This window comes from Passer domesticus, chromosome W, assembly GCF_036417665.1.
Source record: "Passer domesticus isolate bPasDom1 chromosome W, bPasDom1.hap1, whole genome shotgun sequence".
NCBI classification, from domain to species: Eukaryota; Metazoa; Chordata; class Aves; order Passeriformes; family Passeridae; genus Passer; species Passer domesticus.
This window is the reverse complement of record NC_087511.1, coordinates 14231769-14247787: the sequence shown is the minus strand read 5'-3', so window position 1 is coordinate 14247787 and position 16019 is coordinate 14231769. Positions and strand designations below refer to the sequence as shown.

The window sequence follows — 16019 nt, the reverse complement described above, 5'->3', positions numbered from 1 at the left end:
GATTGCTTTGCCTGTTAAATAAACAGATTTTTTCCACCTCTCTACGAGGAAACTCCCAAACCGGTTGGGGGGAGGGGCTGTGTGGGTTAGCTTTCTGGGTGGGGGGGCCTTTTGGAGGTTTTCTCCCAGATTTGCCCTAAACCAGGACAAAAGCCCACCCCCTCCAGGGGTCAGCACATTTTTATAGGTTTTAGGAAATTAGCATAGTTGATAAAAAGCACCAATTAGGAGGACAAGTGGTGATGCAATCTTCCCCCCAGGTGAAACCCCTTTTCCTGAGTCCCCCCCTCAGCACTAGCTGCGCTTTGTCCATGAAATGTATCTCGAAGAGTTGTTCTCAGACTTGATTCCCAGGAAGAACCAAGATAGGATTGGGGCCTTGTGAGAAAAAAGACTTACTTCTAGAATTTTAGAAAAAGGTTTATTAAACCTTGGCAAAAATTACAACAAAGGACTGAATAAGGAAAGATGTTACAGCGCTGAAAGCCTGCCCTATCCCATGGCTTTACAGCCACATGGCTCATTCTCAAAATGGCTGCTCCAACTTTTATACCCTTGGTGTTGCATCATGTAACCCCAGCCAAAGTCTGTCAGCTAACTCTTCGTCGCTGTCCATTGGTGAAGACTGTTTTCTTGTAACTTGATTGGAGGTCAGGTGTTGCCATGCCATGCCTCTCAGTAACAAGCTTGCCCTCCCCCTAAATGCCCCGACCATCAAGGCTATTACAAGGGGAGGGGAAAGAGGACTATGGAATGACATCTTACATTAACATTATGTCCTGGATTAAGGCAAATCTGGGAGAAAACCTCCCAAAGGGGCCCCCCCAGAAAGCAAACCCACACAGCCCCTTCCCCCCACCGGTTCGGGAAGGATCCCTCGGAGAGAAGTGGAAAGAACCTGTTTGTTTATTTAACAAGTGAAACACCCCCAACACACAAAATGAACAATACCAGATGACTACACTTTCACCGATCTGAAAAGGATGACAAATTCAGAAAGTCTTTCCTGGGAGTGGTCGCTCTGTTGTTGCTCCCTCCAGCACTGGGGATAGCTGCTGCAGCCACTAGATGTAAACTCTTGGTGTTTCCCAGGTCCCAGTCCGGAGCAGGTTTGAATGGTTCCAAAACGGAAGGGAAAAAAACAGTCCAGGGAAAAAAATCTGGACCACTTAGCTAAACTAACTAACAGAAGCAAAAAAAAGCAAAAGCAGAGCGGGAGCAAAGCAGGAGTGAAGCAGGAGCAAGAGCAAAGCAAGCAGCAAAAAGCAAAGCAAAAAGCAAAAACCACACTATGTACTGCCCCGTCTCTCTGTCCCGCCAGCCGTGGGGGAGCAGGCTGATAACAAACCAAAACAAACCTTGCTCTTCAGAGCCAGTCTTGAAGGCACAGTACATAATATCCAGCACTAACAGAACACACGATTGGGGATACAAGCATCATAACCTCACCCTAGGACACATTACTATAAATCGATATAATATCTGTCTCTTAATTGTGAGAGCCAAATATTACATTACTTATCTATTACAGGCTTTGTATCTGCCCAGTCTTGGAGCTCTGGAATTTGTTTTGTCTTTCTGCCTAGGGAAAGGCCATGGAAAAGTACTGAGAAAACTTGCCACTAATACAATAGGCTACACAGCTACAAATACATGTGTGAAGAATACAGAGAACATATAAAAGAAAAAAGGCAAAAAGCAAACAGCATAATGATGAGCTTTTTTTATAAAATGTAAACAGTTATGGAAAGAATTTGGGTTTTTTTCCCTAAATCGGGAAGTGTAGATGAGAAATCTTAGACTTTTTAAAATGTAAGTTAAAAGTAGCCATTCTGTCACCAAAAACCAGGAAATAAACTCTCCAACCAGTTTGTTAAGTAAGAAAGTTGGCAGTGCTTTATTCAGCGCTGAGGTACATGGAGGATCAATCCACCTATAATACATACCAAGTATAAAAACTTCTAACTATTTACACATTTTAGCAAACAAAGGAATTAGTGTTCCTTGGCTACAAGTTACATAGTTCTCCTACTAATTAGAATTCTGTCCTCTATTGGTTAATGATTTCTTGCTTCTCATGCAAATTAATCCACATTTTCAGTCTTTTTATGATCTTTTTCCCAGATAGGGAGAATTTCAGTACAATTGCTGAATTGTTTTTGTTAGTTTCTTCCTTATCTCTCGCTTCTGCAAAATGTCCTTGTAGGCTATAAATTCTGCATTCCTGGTGTCCTCTTCTCAGCAATGTATCTTTCTCCCAGGCTTTCACTTCCTCTCCCAAGTCTGAGACCACCCAAAGCATATCAAGTGCTAACTTTAATTGTTTTTCTAATACATGGACATCACTCAGAGCTTGCCCTTCAGCCACTATCTCTTTCACAGATTAAATCTCCCCTCTTGTTGATTAGGTTCCGACATTTTCCCCCACTACTGCATAGACTCTTTTTTAAAGAAATATAACTTGTTTGATTACAATACCAAGATTATTTAACAATAAATCTCAAGTGGAGGATAAATATATGTGTTTTGTATATTGGTGCTTTTAATATATTTCCTTTTCACAGATTTTTCCTCTGTTTTAGAGCAATGAGATATTTAAACTATTTGCAAGGTGATACTGCAAACCCAGGTCTGTTCAACAACTGCACTGCTTGATCTCATGTGGCTTGATTTCCCTTTTAATCTAGTTTTTTGCAACTGAAGATTTATCAGCATGTATTACATGCAGCTGACTGAATTTAAAAGCTCTTAAAACTAACATAGTAAAGATGGAAGCACTCACAGAAGGGCAAGTTTCTCATAACTTGGGTTTTGTACTGTCTTGGACTTGATTCCTGTCTTCTGAGAAAGTCTTATGGTTCCTGTGGAAGGTAGAAGAGTTCTTTCACATCTTCAAAGACACAATTTATTATTAATCTAAAAAAACTATATGGACAATAGTGCAATGTTCACAGCTGTAGGCTCGGATGTTGAAGGCAGTTGAGGAAGTTGATGAGCTGAAAGACTATTTTTACTTTCTCAGCAACTTGTAGACAAGACATCCCTCTGACCCTCTCAATCTTCCAGTTGTATTTTCACTGAATAAAGATTCTAGCATTCTCTGCAACCACTTAAAAGATTCACTTAGATGGCAGAGATGCAATTGTGAAATAAATGCTTCTATACATCTAAAGAGTTGTAGCTATCTTTGCTTTTCATGTTCTCAGGATTTCGCTGAAAGCAAATTTTTACAAATCTGACCATGTAATTTTCCTTCCCTGCCAGGATCCTTCTTTTAGTATTGGCTACAGAGGTAACATGATCTGGGATTTAAAAGTGATAGTGTGATGCAATTCAATTTCTAACATCTCAAAACCTAACAGAGATAGAGATTACACAGTTGTGACAAGCCCAAAACCAAAATGTCAAGTTAACTGTTATGTTAGGGTCGCAGTTTGGAGACGGGCACACGACTGAACACACTGAGATCATGAAACAACACCCAAGATTTATTGATGGATGCCTTCTTTTATAGGGGGTTCAAAATTCCCAGGCTTGAGCAACTGATTAGTCGAGGTTTCAACACCACCCAGGCTCTCTGGGTCGCTTCTTCACTGCCCACATGCAGAGGGTTGCAGGCATTTCATCAGACCTGCTGTGATGGTGGCTTGCTGCTGGCTGCTGTCTTGCAGCTGTGCCATGTGGTTGGCGGTGCACGCTTGCTGCCGTTGCTACATCACCATTCCTCCATAGCTGCCCGCACGTGTCCCCTCCCACCGCCTGCTGCTTCATTCTTGCAGAGGGCAGGCTGAGAGGGAGCACCCTGCTAGTAAGAGCCCCCCCGGCCCCAGCCACTCACCGCGACATGGCTCTAGCTGATGCCACATTGTGCGGAGCGGCACGAGTTCATTTGTGATACTGTCAGGGTCCCCTCTAGGGTTAAATAGATTGGGGGACCAGGGACCATCTTCTGGCTCTCCTTCCACAGCTCTGGCAAACTTACAGTCGTCTGTGTGCGGCCCAGTCTCCCAACCTCTCAGGTGCTGACTGCAGCGCTGGCTGCCTTGGTGTTCCCCAGGCTTCTCGAGTCCCTAATGTGATTCAGCAATATGCAGTGTTCTGCGGCCCCGGGTCCCAGCGGGTCTATGCATGGCATGGGCATGCACGGTGCTGGGAGGACTCCAGCAGTGGGGCTGCCAGCTTCTCTCCCGGCTTCTGGTGCTGCAATGTTTCCGGGTTCTAGTGGGCACACCGGAGGGAGTCCTGGGGACCACGGCGGAGCCGATTCCAGCCGCTGCCCCCACGTGCCCGGCATGGCATCCCCTCCCCCGTGGGCTGCCTCCTGTGCTCCGCCATTTTGGGATGTTTCGGAGGGCTGTGCCCCCGGCATCTCCACTGCCATCCCCGCGTCCTGCTCAGCTTCCAACCGCCCCAGCAAGTCCGAAAAAAAGCCTCCACATCTTTATACCATCTATAGCATCCATAGTGGCTTCTAAAGCCTGTTCCACAAGCCTCCAGGGTTTCATAACGTCCATAGCGGCTTCCAGAGCCTGTTGCTCATGCTTTACTCCCCATTGAAGCAAAAAGAGAGTCCATACCTTCATAACTGGGTGTTCCACTGAGATCCATCCTCCCATATTTTAGGCAGTGTTTTATATACAAAGGTAGTCCCGACTTTTTGGCTGCTCTCCACACCACAAACGGTTCTTCTCACTGTATTGTTGGCAGCTTTTTTGCAACAGGTGGGGTCTACTCGCACTATTTGGCAGCTTTTTCGCTGCAGATGGGTTCTACTCACCCACCCTCTGTCTCCTCCACTCTACACATGGACAGCTGTGTCAATCACGTTGTGATCACTACTTGTTACATTAGGGTCGCAGTTTGGAGATAGGCACATGACTGAACACACCGAGATCACGCAACAACAGCCAAGATTTATTGATGGATGCCCTCTTTTATAGGGGTTTCAAAATTCCTGGGCTTGAACAACTGATTGGTTGAGTTTTCAACACCACCCATCTCTCTGACCAGTGATACATCTGCATTCAGGATTGAATGGGATTGGCTGGGGTCCCCTGTTTGAGTTTGAATCCAACCTATCATTGCCTCACCCGGGGACTTGTTTACTTCTAGGCTATAATGAACTAGGCTAGCCAAATTTGGTTTCTTATTATGGCCAAATTTGTACAGCCTCAGACCGGCTGTGGCTGTGACAGTTAACTTCAGTCTTGGGCATGATTAAAATGCCTTACATCTGAGTATGGTGATGCACTACCATTTTTTCCCGACAGTCTAGATAAGTGCTTTTCAACCTTTTCAGTTAGAATACCTCTTAAAAATATCCAGTGAAGGTGCAGGTTTCTTCAGAAATATGTAGATTGTTAGATACTGCAATAACTTGTTTTATTTTTGTCAGATTTTAAAAAAGGCCATAAGGGGAAAATCACTGATCTCAGCTACAAAATTTTAGTTAGAGCAACCTGTGGCCAAAGCACTGCCTGATGTAAATCCAGTCACTTCACTTGGCACTAAGCAAATTCAGGTAGAGTTGCTTTGAATTGACTGCGTGCTGATGACATTGCCTATTGTAAACATGCTCCTTCAAAAGCACCACAATCTTACACAGCTGTAACTTATGTTAATGCCTTTAGTGCTTAAAGACTTTGGATTTGCTTGGGAGTTATTTTTTATTCTTTATTCTTTGTTTAGCTTTACAGAGCCATCACAGCTCAAAGGCACTAAAGTGATGATTTTCCTCATGTTCATCAATAGCAGTGCTCATTAACAGTAACTTAAACCTGAGCAAGATTGCTGAAGGTACAGAAGTCACACAGGTGTTCTGGGGAGAGTGGTTTTAACATTGCAGTTGTTGAAATTATTATGTTAAGTGTAATTTTGTTTGTAAAAGCATTCTAGAATAACTGTTGAGGAAGGAGGAAGAAACTCATCTTGATTTTAATGTTTTATTATAAAATATTGTTTGTTTAAATACCTTTTCATAGAATGTCATTTCTAAGTGCTTAAGACTACTTAGGAGAAATTTAGGTCTATTTTAAAGAACCTTTTAAGTCAAGACATTCAAAATGGGACAATACACAAATCCAAACCCCTTTGCAATACTCATTTACTCTGGACCCACAAACCTCTTTATGTAGCACATAATGATTTATCTTCTTGCTGTTTGCAGGTGCTCCTGACCCAACAGCAGGTGCTAGCATAGATGATGAAAACTGCTGGCATTTGGATGAGGAACAGGTCCAAGAACAGGTTAAACTCTTCCTCTCCCAGGGTGGATACCATGGATCAGGGAAGCAACTCAATTTGCTTTTTGCAAAGGTATGTTGAGTACTTAGACTTCCGTCTTTCCTTTCCCCCCACTCCCCCATCCAGTCTGTACTTGTTCAGGTCTTACTCAAAGTCCTGTTGTTCTAAAACAAGACAAAGCCCTGGGAACATGATAGCAAGTTAATAATGCAATGGGATGCAATCTGGTGTGTCTTGATATTAGTTTAAGGATATGAAGTAGCATTTCAACTGTCTACAGCTTTGTTTAGCTTTGCAGAGCCATCACAGCTCAAAGGCACTGAAGTGATGATTTTCCTCATGTTCATCAATAGCAGTGCTCATTAGCAGTAACTTAAACCTGAGCAAGTAGCTTGCATAATACACCTGTGGATTACTTGTGGAAGAAGTGTATTTGCAGAATTGCAATGGGATACTGAAACTAAAAATTGTTAAAATTGGGAAGGCAGATTATTTTTTTCTACTTAAAAAATTCATATCAAATATATAAATTATATGTCTTATTTAACAGAGGTGGAATGTTTAACACTTCAGCATATCATCTGTACTGTGGTTTGTTTTGGGTTTTTTTCAAGTTTATATTAAAAGACTTATTTCCTAGGTGCGAGAGATGCTGAAAATGAGAGATTCAAATGGAGCTCGCATGTTGACACTGATAACAGAACAGTTCATGGCTGACCCTCGTCTGTCGCTTTGGACACAACAAGGAACTGCAATGACTGACAAGTATAGGCAACTCTGGGATGAACTGGGTAAATGCATAGACTTCAAAATCATTTAGGTGTTCATGTGTATAATGAAGAAACAATTACATATTTGGGGTGTAAACTTACTGTGGTACTAGGTAAAGCAAGTTAGAATTTTCTTCAGGTTTGCTTGTTCAGTTAAGGTTGGATGAAATTGAATTTCTGATCTACTATATGAGACAATTACAGATGCCTCTTTTTTTTCCAAATCTGTCACTACCTCATCAATCCCCATAAGTGCTGCTGTTGGCAGGGAGTACTGTTTTACATTAGTAAATTTAGAAGGCAGCAATGGTATCAATGTCCCTAATGAATTCATAAAAATTTCCAAGCCTGAATCATCCCACATTCTTTCAGATTCTATTTGTATTCCCAGCAACCCAGTGCCTTCCACTGTGAAGCTCCACAGAGTTCCATCTGGGAGTTTCCAGGTTTGCCCATAAAGTAAATCAAATCCTAAAAGTTTTAGTTGGACAGCCCCCACAAGCACTTCAACCTTAGTAAATTGTTTTTCCCCCCGCAACCAGATGGAAATTTTTGCTGTTGGACATTCCTTTATTATACCATCAATTCTGGTGAAATTTTTACAGTCACTGGTTATAATTTCCAAAACATTTCCTGCTTCCTTTGTAATCACTGATATTTGGGTCCCTGTGTCAATGAGAAATTCAACCATAATTTTTCGCGGTCTGACTAGAATATCAATAGAAGATTCCAGGTATTTGCCTTGAAGCCACTGTACTGCTAATACCCACTAAGCAGGCTCAGGAATTTTAACAATGGTTATCTGATGTGGAGGCCCTGACCCATCCTGTCCAGCATCCATAATTCACTATTTCCTGCACGAATCCACTCTAGGTAGCTAAACGCATCATCTGCACCCAGCCCCCCGGATGCCCAGGAACTGTGGCATTTTGGACATAAATCTGCTGCATTTCATCCTGAAAGTTTGCTACAAAAGTCTTGAGACTGTTTGGAAAACGTGGAAAAAGATGGGTTAATCTGGCTGAATCGATAGGGGCTAACATAGGAGACTTTCTAAGCCTGTCCCTCTCATACATAGTCTGTATACAAACTGTTTTCTGCATGGAAGCTGCGAGATCAGAGAATCGAGCAGTTTTAATAGCCAGTGGATCTCCCCTATCCTGCAGATCTATTCCTCCTGCCCAATATACCACCTGTGCAGTTAAAGAATATCATGATCTCTGGGAGTGGTGGTTAAAAACATGCCAGGACCCCAATAGCTTCCTGCTTCTTCCTCACTTGATAAAATCCAATCCCCTCCAATCAGAGAGACTCACCACACATATTCCATTTTGGAGACGGTGATTGGCTCATCAGCAATTCTATTTTTTTTCCTTGCAGATATTTTTCCTGTTTTTCTACTGCATGCAATTCAGTTTTCAAGTTTTCAGTTTCCACCAAAAGGGAGTCTATGCAAATTTCCTTTTTTTTTCTCCAATTCCTTTTTCAAACGCCAATAATGCTTTTAGCAGATTGTTTTCAAGTTGAATCACTGCATATACCACACTTGGAATTTTTTTGGATGGCAAGGATTCTTTAGCCTCTTCTTGTGCATAAGATAGAGAAGTACCTAATGCAGCACAGATAATTCTCTTTTCCAGCTTTTAGTTTCTGTTCTGTTAAACACTGCTCAATACACATTATTATCAAAACTTTCAAAACTTTTAACCCAGTCTTTCCTAGCTTGTGAGGGTGCACACTTACATTTCTGTAGCAGTTTATCCATGGCAATCCAGCCAACTACACCAATTTTCTGTTGGATTAAGGGTATAAAAATTTGGCAGAAAATAACCCCCCTTGTATTCTAGCTGGTCCTTGGAGATCAGAGGGGTTGGGTGTAGTTGGGCTAAATTCCTGATTATAACCAATTCAGCACTATAAGTCTGACCAAGTTTGATAAGAACTTTCACAAGCACAGATGCACAAATTGTGGGATTTACCAATCCAATAATATAGGTCTGATCACTTCTGAGCTTTCTGACACTTGCTAAGCAGGTCTAGGCAGCTTCTTTGAAGCTGCTCTCTTGGCTTTTCTAATTCAGTTTTATTTATTTGAACTACCTTTCCTCCTCTAACCAGTCTTACTGCTTCTAGTCTTCACTAGATCTACAAAACTCTTGGGGCAGTGTTTCTCATCTCAGATGTCTCTGGTCAGTGTGCACTTGTCTTGTTGTTACAATACGGTTATTAAAATTATTAGAGAAAGGTCTCTGCCCGAATAAAGGTGCAAATGAGACCATATGCCAAAGCCAATAATATGGATTCTATTTATCGGTAAATGTGAGGGGGAGAGAGAGAGGTGGGGGGGAGAGAGAGTGAAGGAGACAGATTAAGTAGAAAACCTCACCACTCCATGGATCCCGATGGAGTCCCATTGATCCTCTTTTTCTGGTCTTCTCAGTGGTGAGGGTCCAGCAAAACAGAGTTCAATGTATTAATATATGTTTGGGCTAGGTGGGAATGCCCAGGCACATCCCCTGGTGGGGAGGCAAGTTTGACACTGTCTCTTGCAACAGACTCTGGATCTGTTGCATCATTTTGCATCCCATGCAGTCCTCTGGTGGAAGGCCTCAGGAATGAGTCTGGTGGGGGGTGCTTTGGGTGTCTTTGATGGTTTATGACATCTCAGCTGCCTCTCATGTGAATGTCCTGTGTGTATGCAGCCTTCCAGAGGGGGGAGTGTTTTACAACTGAGCCAGTTTGTGTAAGGGACGATAAGTGTTAACTCCCTCTGACCAGAGACTATGCCACACACCCAAAAACTCACCTCCTCCCCGCTTGGTTGGGGGTGGGGAGTGTGTGCAAACCTGGCCTCAGCATATGAGTCTGTGGACTATGCGCCCTTCCCTGCCCCCCAATCCCAGACAGAGCTGATTTCAGGACAGCATCTGGGTTTGGCTTTCTCGTGGATACATTCTTCTCCCTCAGCCTTGTTTACTTCTCCCTAGACCTGAAATAATTGAACAATATTGTCATCTTTATCTCAAGTTCCCTTAGGCAAGGCTTAGCTCAGTCCAAAGTTCCAGTCAGGAGGCATATTCAGGGAGGGGTGAGCTTTAGTGGTCACAGATTTTTTATACAGTTTTGCCATAATGGGCAAAAACTCCTCCATAACAATGTTTAAGCCATTAACCATAACATTTCAGTCTCTCACAATTCTATAAAGCAGTCTAATACTGTTCTAAATTAGAGATACAGGTTGCAGGACTCCATTTAGAATTTAAATATCAATACATGCTGGAACTGGTTTTCTAAGAGTATTCTAAGAATTTTATGAAGGAGAGAGGAGATGGAGAAAAATTCAAGAGAAGCCATCTTCTCTGTTTTCCTACTTCCTAATCTGTAAGTGATTTTGCAGATGTAGGTGACATCAGTACAGTTACCTGTTCCTAATAATAGAGACAAATGAGATAATAATCAACAGACTGGAGATAACAAACTTTGAAGCTGTTAAAAAGAAACTTGTTTGTTCAAGGCAACACTAGTTCATGAAATTCATTATCGGATGGTGTTGCATTAAGAGTATAAGAATTTAGCAGTAAATAAACCCCCTCACATTCCAGCTGGTCCTCAGAGATCAGAGGGGCTGGGTGCAGCTGGGCCTAATTTCTGACTGGAACGAATTTGGCTCTGTAAGTCTGTTTGAGTTCAATAGGAACTTGCATGAGCACAGATGCACAAATAATGCATTTTACCAGTCCAGTACTATAGGTCTGGTCACATACTATAAATTTTTGGCCCACCCCAATGGGATAGAACAATCACATGTTATAGGTGGTGTTTAGTGATGTCAGTCATACATGTATTACATGTCTCATGCTGGTCCTCATTTGCATTCCAAGGGGTATGAAAGATAATATGTAAATGGGGCTTAATAAGGGTCTCGGTTACCTTTGGTCAAAATGTATAGTTGGCAAGAGAGGTACAATAAATACTTTGGTCCTCCTCCACATGCTGAGGCAGCAGTGAAGGCTGTCCAACCTTCATCAGAGGGTCTTTGTGCACATTCTTATCTCTTCAATGAGGCTGGTTTTTTTGCAGTAAAGGGAGTGTTACTATTGGCTAGTACAGAATTGTGGGTGCTTTTCTGTCTCACTGAAACAGCATCAGGCTGTGATGCCTCTGCTTCACTCCAGACATCCTTCAGTTGTTAGGCCTTGCTCAAGTCAGGTGCAAGATTAGCAAGTGGTCCAGCTCATGTTTTTCTCAACCAGACTCATCAATTCTTCACTGACATAAAAGAACACTGTAAAAATTGACACGGGCAGTCACTTAGTGATGCTCCAGCTAGCCCTCACCTCCTGGCCCATGCCAAGCGTGGCTGCCCCCTATCCACCCCTTGGGTCGGTCTGGGTGGCAGTAGAGCAGGGCTGCCTAACTCCCGGAGGCAGCAAAGCTGCTCTGTGTAGCTGCTGACAGGAATCCTGAGTCGAGGAAGCCAGAACAAAGGAGACGAGACGGGCCACTCATATAAGTTCTCAAGAGGCTTTAATCTCCAAGAGGGTCCAGGGAAAAGTGACAAAGCTCCAACAGGGTAACAGCAACTCAAGAATAGGGGAGGGTACTAGGGGAGGATAACCGATAGTAGAACAGCAGGGGAGGAACGTAGGGTGGGAATCAGATTCTAGATAAGCAGTAGGGGATAACATGGGAGGGGATCAGGCTTGGCACACCAGTAGAACTTCGAGGGAAGGGTGATAGACAAGGAAGGTTCTAGAGAAAGGGGTGGGGTTACATTTGATGAACAAAGGAAGAGGGCAATACTTCCAGGATTGGCAGGGAAGGGTCTGGAAATCAGGGAGGTGCAAGGGAGATTGACATGGGGACTGACATAAGATTAGGCAGTAAAATAGTAGCAAACAACTTCAGGGCAAAACCATTGGGGAAACCGAACAGGGTACATGGAACAAACCACTATAAACTCACAATAAGGAACACCTTAAGATTACAACAGAAAAACAATCTACCACAAAAACATCTTATAATTTAACACACTAAATGAAATTAAATGCAAGCAAGAATAACATACTTCATTTAGAAAGGAAAAGTCAAAAGTAAAATTCAAGTTTTCCACTGTTAAAGGTTAAAGATGAGAATGATTGATTGCATGTTGTCTGGTGGGGCTAAGACTCAGTATAACCTGTTTAGCATAAATTATGTTCATTCAAAATGAAGCATTAGACTAATAAAACACTAGCTGTCTGTGGTTTATATAATAGAATTTTATGATGGAAAGCCTTTTTGTCAGAGTAGGCAAAGCTCTGTCAGAGAGTGTAGATATAATTACTTTGCCTTCAAGCATGTAAATCCTTTTAGTATGTAATTTTTAGGATACCTTAGTTTTCTGGGGAATAATGCTTTTTGCCAAGTTGGACATGTACACAGCAAAATTTTATCCCGTCATAATGAAAACCAGAGCATCTTATGCTTAATTGCCATTGTTTATGTGGTTTGAGCTGGTAGGTGGTGGGAGAGGTAGAAATGTGTTGTCCATCTGTTACCTGTAGCAGTCTTACCAAATGCTGACAATAAATATAAAAGCTTTTGTTAAATTTTTAGTGGCTCCTCTTCTTGTTTCATCAGTTCCATACTGTCATTTTCTTGACAACACCTATCTGAAGGTGGAATCTCTCTACCTGAAGCATCAAATAAGCAACACTTTAATCTAATTTATTAGTTTGCCTGTGTTTAATCAGAATTATAGTTGACACTCCCAAAAAGCTGCAGTGCAACCTCCAGCCTCAACACTATCTCAGCTGCTGTATTTGCAATCTGAGGCCGACCTTGTTGTTTCAGTCCTGAACTGCTCTTCTCCCTCTAACAGTATCAAAATATGTACCCTGGTTTCAATTGCAAATGCATTTGAATCACTTCAGGTGTGCAGTAGGCTAAGGGTAGAAATTAACTTGGTTCTTCCACCTCCAGCTTGTGTTTATGTTGCTAACCTGTCCATTTCTTCCCCACACAAGTGCTTCCTTCCACTGGTGCTTAACAAGTTCCCTGAAAATTTCTGTTAATTGGATGAATCTTTCTAACTCAAAACCTAACTTGTGTGAAAATTAGAAGCTGCTGCCATATTTTGGCCAGGATTTTACTTTGAGTTTCATTCTAGTTAAACACATTTCTTTATTAAAGTGAAACATGCATGTGAATGTGTAAAAGTTGAAGGAAGTTTTAAGGGAGACCAGAGTTAGTTACCATAGCAAACGACAGAAGAAAGAGCAGGATGTCCCTGATGACCCTTGATGTATGCTAGTAGTGGCAGAGAACTCAGACATTGGGTTTAATGGGGAGATGGTATCACTATGTTCTAAAATAATGTTGGTTTCCTATCTTGTCATCTTCTAAGATGTTGGAGAAACATCAATAAAGGGAGTGGACCACGCCTTTGCATATTCAATTTTTTGTATTATCTGTTCAGAATAATTTGGAGTGGCACATATGTATCTTTTAAAAAAAATTATCATCTCATTTATTTTACAGATGGGTAGCATTGTAGTTGTAGAGATTTTTAGGACCAGTAAAGTATGTAAATATAGATTCTGCTTAATAAAGGCTGTCTTGCTTGCGCTGCTATGCTGTCTACCAACGTTTATGCATATAGCCACTCTCAGTTCTATTTTGGCATAGGTTTTTAAATTTACTTAAATAACTTCAGCATTGCTCCTTGACTGGGTCACTTGAGCCTTTCATTAGAACTTAACTGATGCTTCCTGCCTGACATTGGGCATTGGCCAAGAATACTGGAAGGGCACATTGGGCTCTGATCAGAGTTTCTGCTGAAGTTTATGGTAAATTGTGTTGACTTCAGTAGAAGTCAAATTGGATCAGTCAGTTAACCTTCTTTGTACTCCAGAGGGGGAAAAATGGTCCATGCAATCTTACTACAGCAGTAATTCATTAATAGTCATCCATCAAAAATTAAGTAAAAGTTTCTTGTTCTCTATGAAAATTTAAAAAATTCTTAATAAAAAGGAAAAATTGACTTTGTGCCTAGCCCAGGGATCATGATGACTGCAAGCCTCTGCTTTGCAATTAAATGTTGAGCACTGCCAGATGCCAGACTTTGAGAAGAAGCTGAGTTTTGTTGGCAAATGGCATCTGCAAGCTAATTGGTGTTTTCTGCAAGCTTCTGGTTGTGAAATGAAATTGGAAGCCCTTTAGCTACATAGATAATACAGGACCTGAATACAAATGTCATATGTGACCTTCAGGACCGACAGTGAAACAATTGTGTTCCCACTTGAACAGCCATTACAGATCATTTAAATACGGGGATTACATTTAAACTAAAAGCCCCATTTGCCCTTTACTGCAATTTAAATGCTAAGTGACAAATTAAATTAGGAAAATGCCGATATTTTTAAAGCTGTAATGCAAAACAACCTTCAATTGCTTTTCATGTGCCACAAAGGAATCATTATATTTGTCAACCCTAAACCAAGCCTTAATTGGAGCACCTATTGTTATCAAAGCCGGACTGCTCTTGTGACAGCTTAATAAAGCTGAAACGGTTAAACTAAATCTGAGATGCTTAACCTGATGAAAACAATCAAGTAGAAGAATCTAAGATAAGTATCTACTACTTGGTGGAGTGAGACAGTCAAACAGCTTGTCAACACATAGATTAGAGGATCAGATTTTTTTTCTGAACTACCATTTTCAATATCTTTATCTCCTTGCTTGCCTTTGAGATGAAGAAATTTCACATTATTTGCATATTTCAAAACAAACATTTCTGGTAGATTTCCTCCATTTTTATATTTAAGAACAAACTTGACTTTTAAAGTGTAAAGGGGTTGACTCATTGAGTAGTATGCCTTCAGGTCAGTTTAGCAGCTTATCCACCAAATCTTTGCCTCACTACCAGGATGTTGATTTGAGGTTGGTGTGACAGATGGGTTTTAGCTTAATTCGACACAAAAAACCAGCACATGATGCCCCTCTCAGCCTATCACCGATAGCTTACAAAATAGGGCATTGTTCAAGTTGTTTGACCACATTCCAGAGCAGGGCATCCTGCAACAACTTCTCATCATCAGGTGATGTCCAGCTACTTCCCAAGAAGTAGGGTTTCAGTACATGTACTGGTTGCTCTGGAAGACAAATATCAGAATACCAAATACCCCACCCTTCTTCCTTCTTTCTCTTAGCTTTTATATCTGAGCAGACATCATACGGTATGGAATATCCCTCTGGTTAATTTGTGTCAGCTGTCCTGGCTATGTCCTCTCCCAAGATCTTGCCCACCCCCAGCCTACTGTCCTTTGGAGGTGAGGGAATGTTGGAGAGACAGCACTGATGCTGTGCCAGTGCTGCTCAGCAATAGCTAAAACACTGGTGTGTTCTCAAAACCTATCTGGCTCCCAATGCAGAGCACAGCACTGGGAGGGCTTCTATGGGGAAAGTTAACTCCATCCCAGACAGACCCAATACATGGAAAAGAGGGTATATCCAGAGAGCTCTTGCAAGGCAGGGTTGTGGATAAAATTGGCAAACTTGTTCTCGGTTTTCCTCATGATGATCCTTATCTCGGGTGGTTCTTGCATTTCATGAATTTGAGGAGAGTTTAAAAGATATTCTGTACTTCCAGCTGGGTACTCTCCACATTTTAATGCTTAAGTTTCTGTCTATCTCAATCACTTAATGAAATAAATGGGCAGGAGATCTTTCTCCTTTTTAATGCCTTTATTAAGAAGAATCAGCTCAGGTGGGGAGAAATCGACGGGTTGCGTCCACACCGCCGTTGCTCCCAGGTGTGGCACGAAGAAGGAGGATGTTGCAGCTTTGTCCACTGGTCTGCGGACAGAGCTGGGGACTCTGTCCTCACGGGAGAGTCGTGGAGTCCTTGGTTTGTTTGTTTAAAAACCGGGGGGGTCTCTTTAATCAGTTTCTTTTCAGGTTAGGGTGAGAAATAAAAAGGTCCAAGCAGGTACGGGACTATGCTCCCATCCTTAGACGTCACTT

General features: G+C 41.8%; 1 protein-coding gene across 2 annotated transcripts in view; it reads left to right on the top strand.

The window, feature by feature from the left end:
• LOC135289110 (zinc finger SWIM domain-containing protein 6-like) overlaps positions 1 to 16019 on the top strand; it is a 323558-nt gene that overhangs the window by 217990 nt on the left and 89549 nt on the right. For both annotated transcript variants that reach the window (XM_064402456.1, XM_064402455.1), the window contains exons 3-4: positions 6167 to 6315; positions 6884 to 7034. In XM_064402456.1, coding sequence (XP_064258526.1) covers positions 6167 to 6315; positions 6884 to 7034 — 300 coding nt within the window. The remainder of the gene's footprint in view (positions 1 to 6166; positions 6316 to 6883; positions 7035 to 16019) is intronic.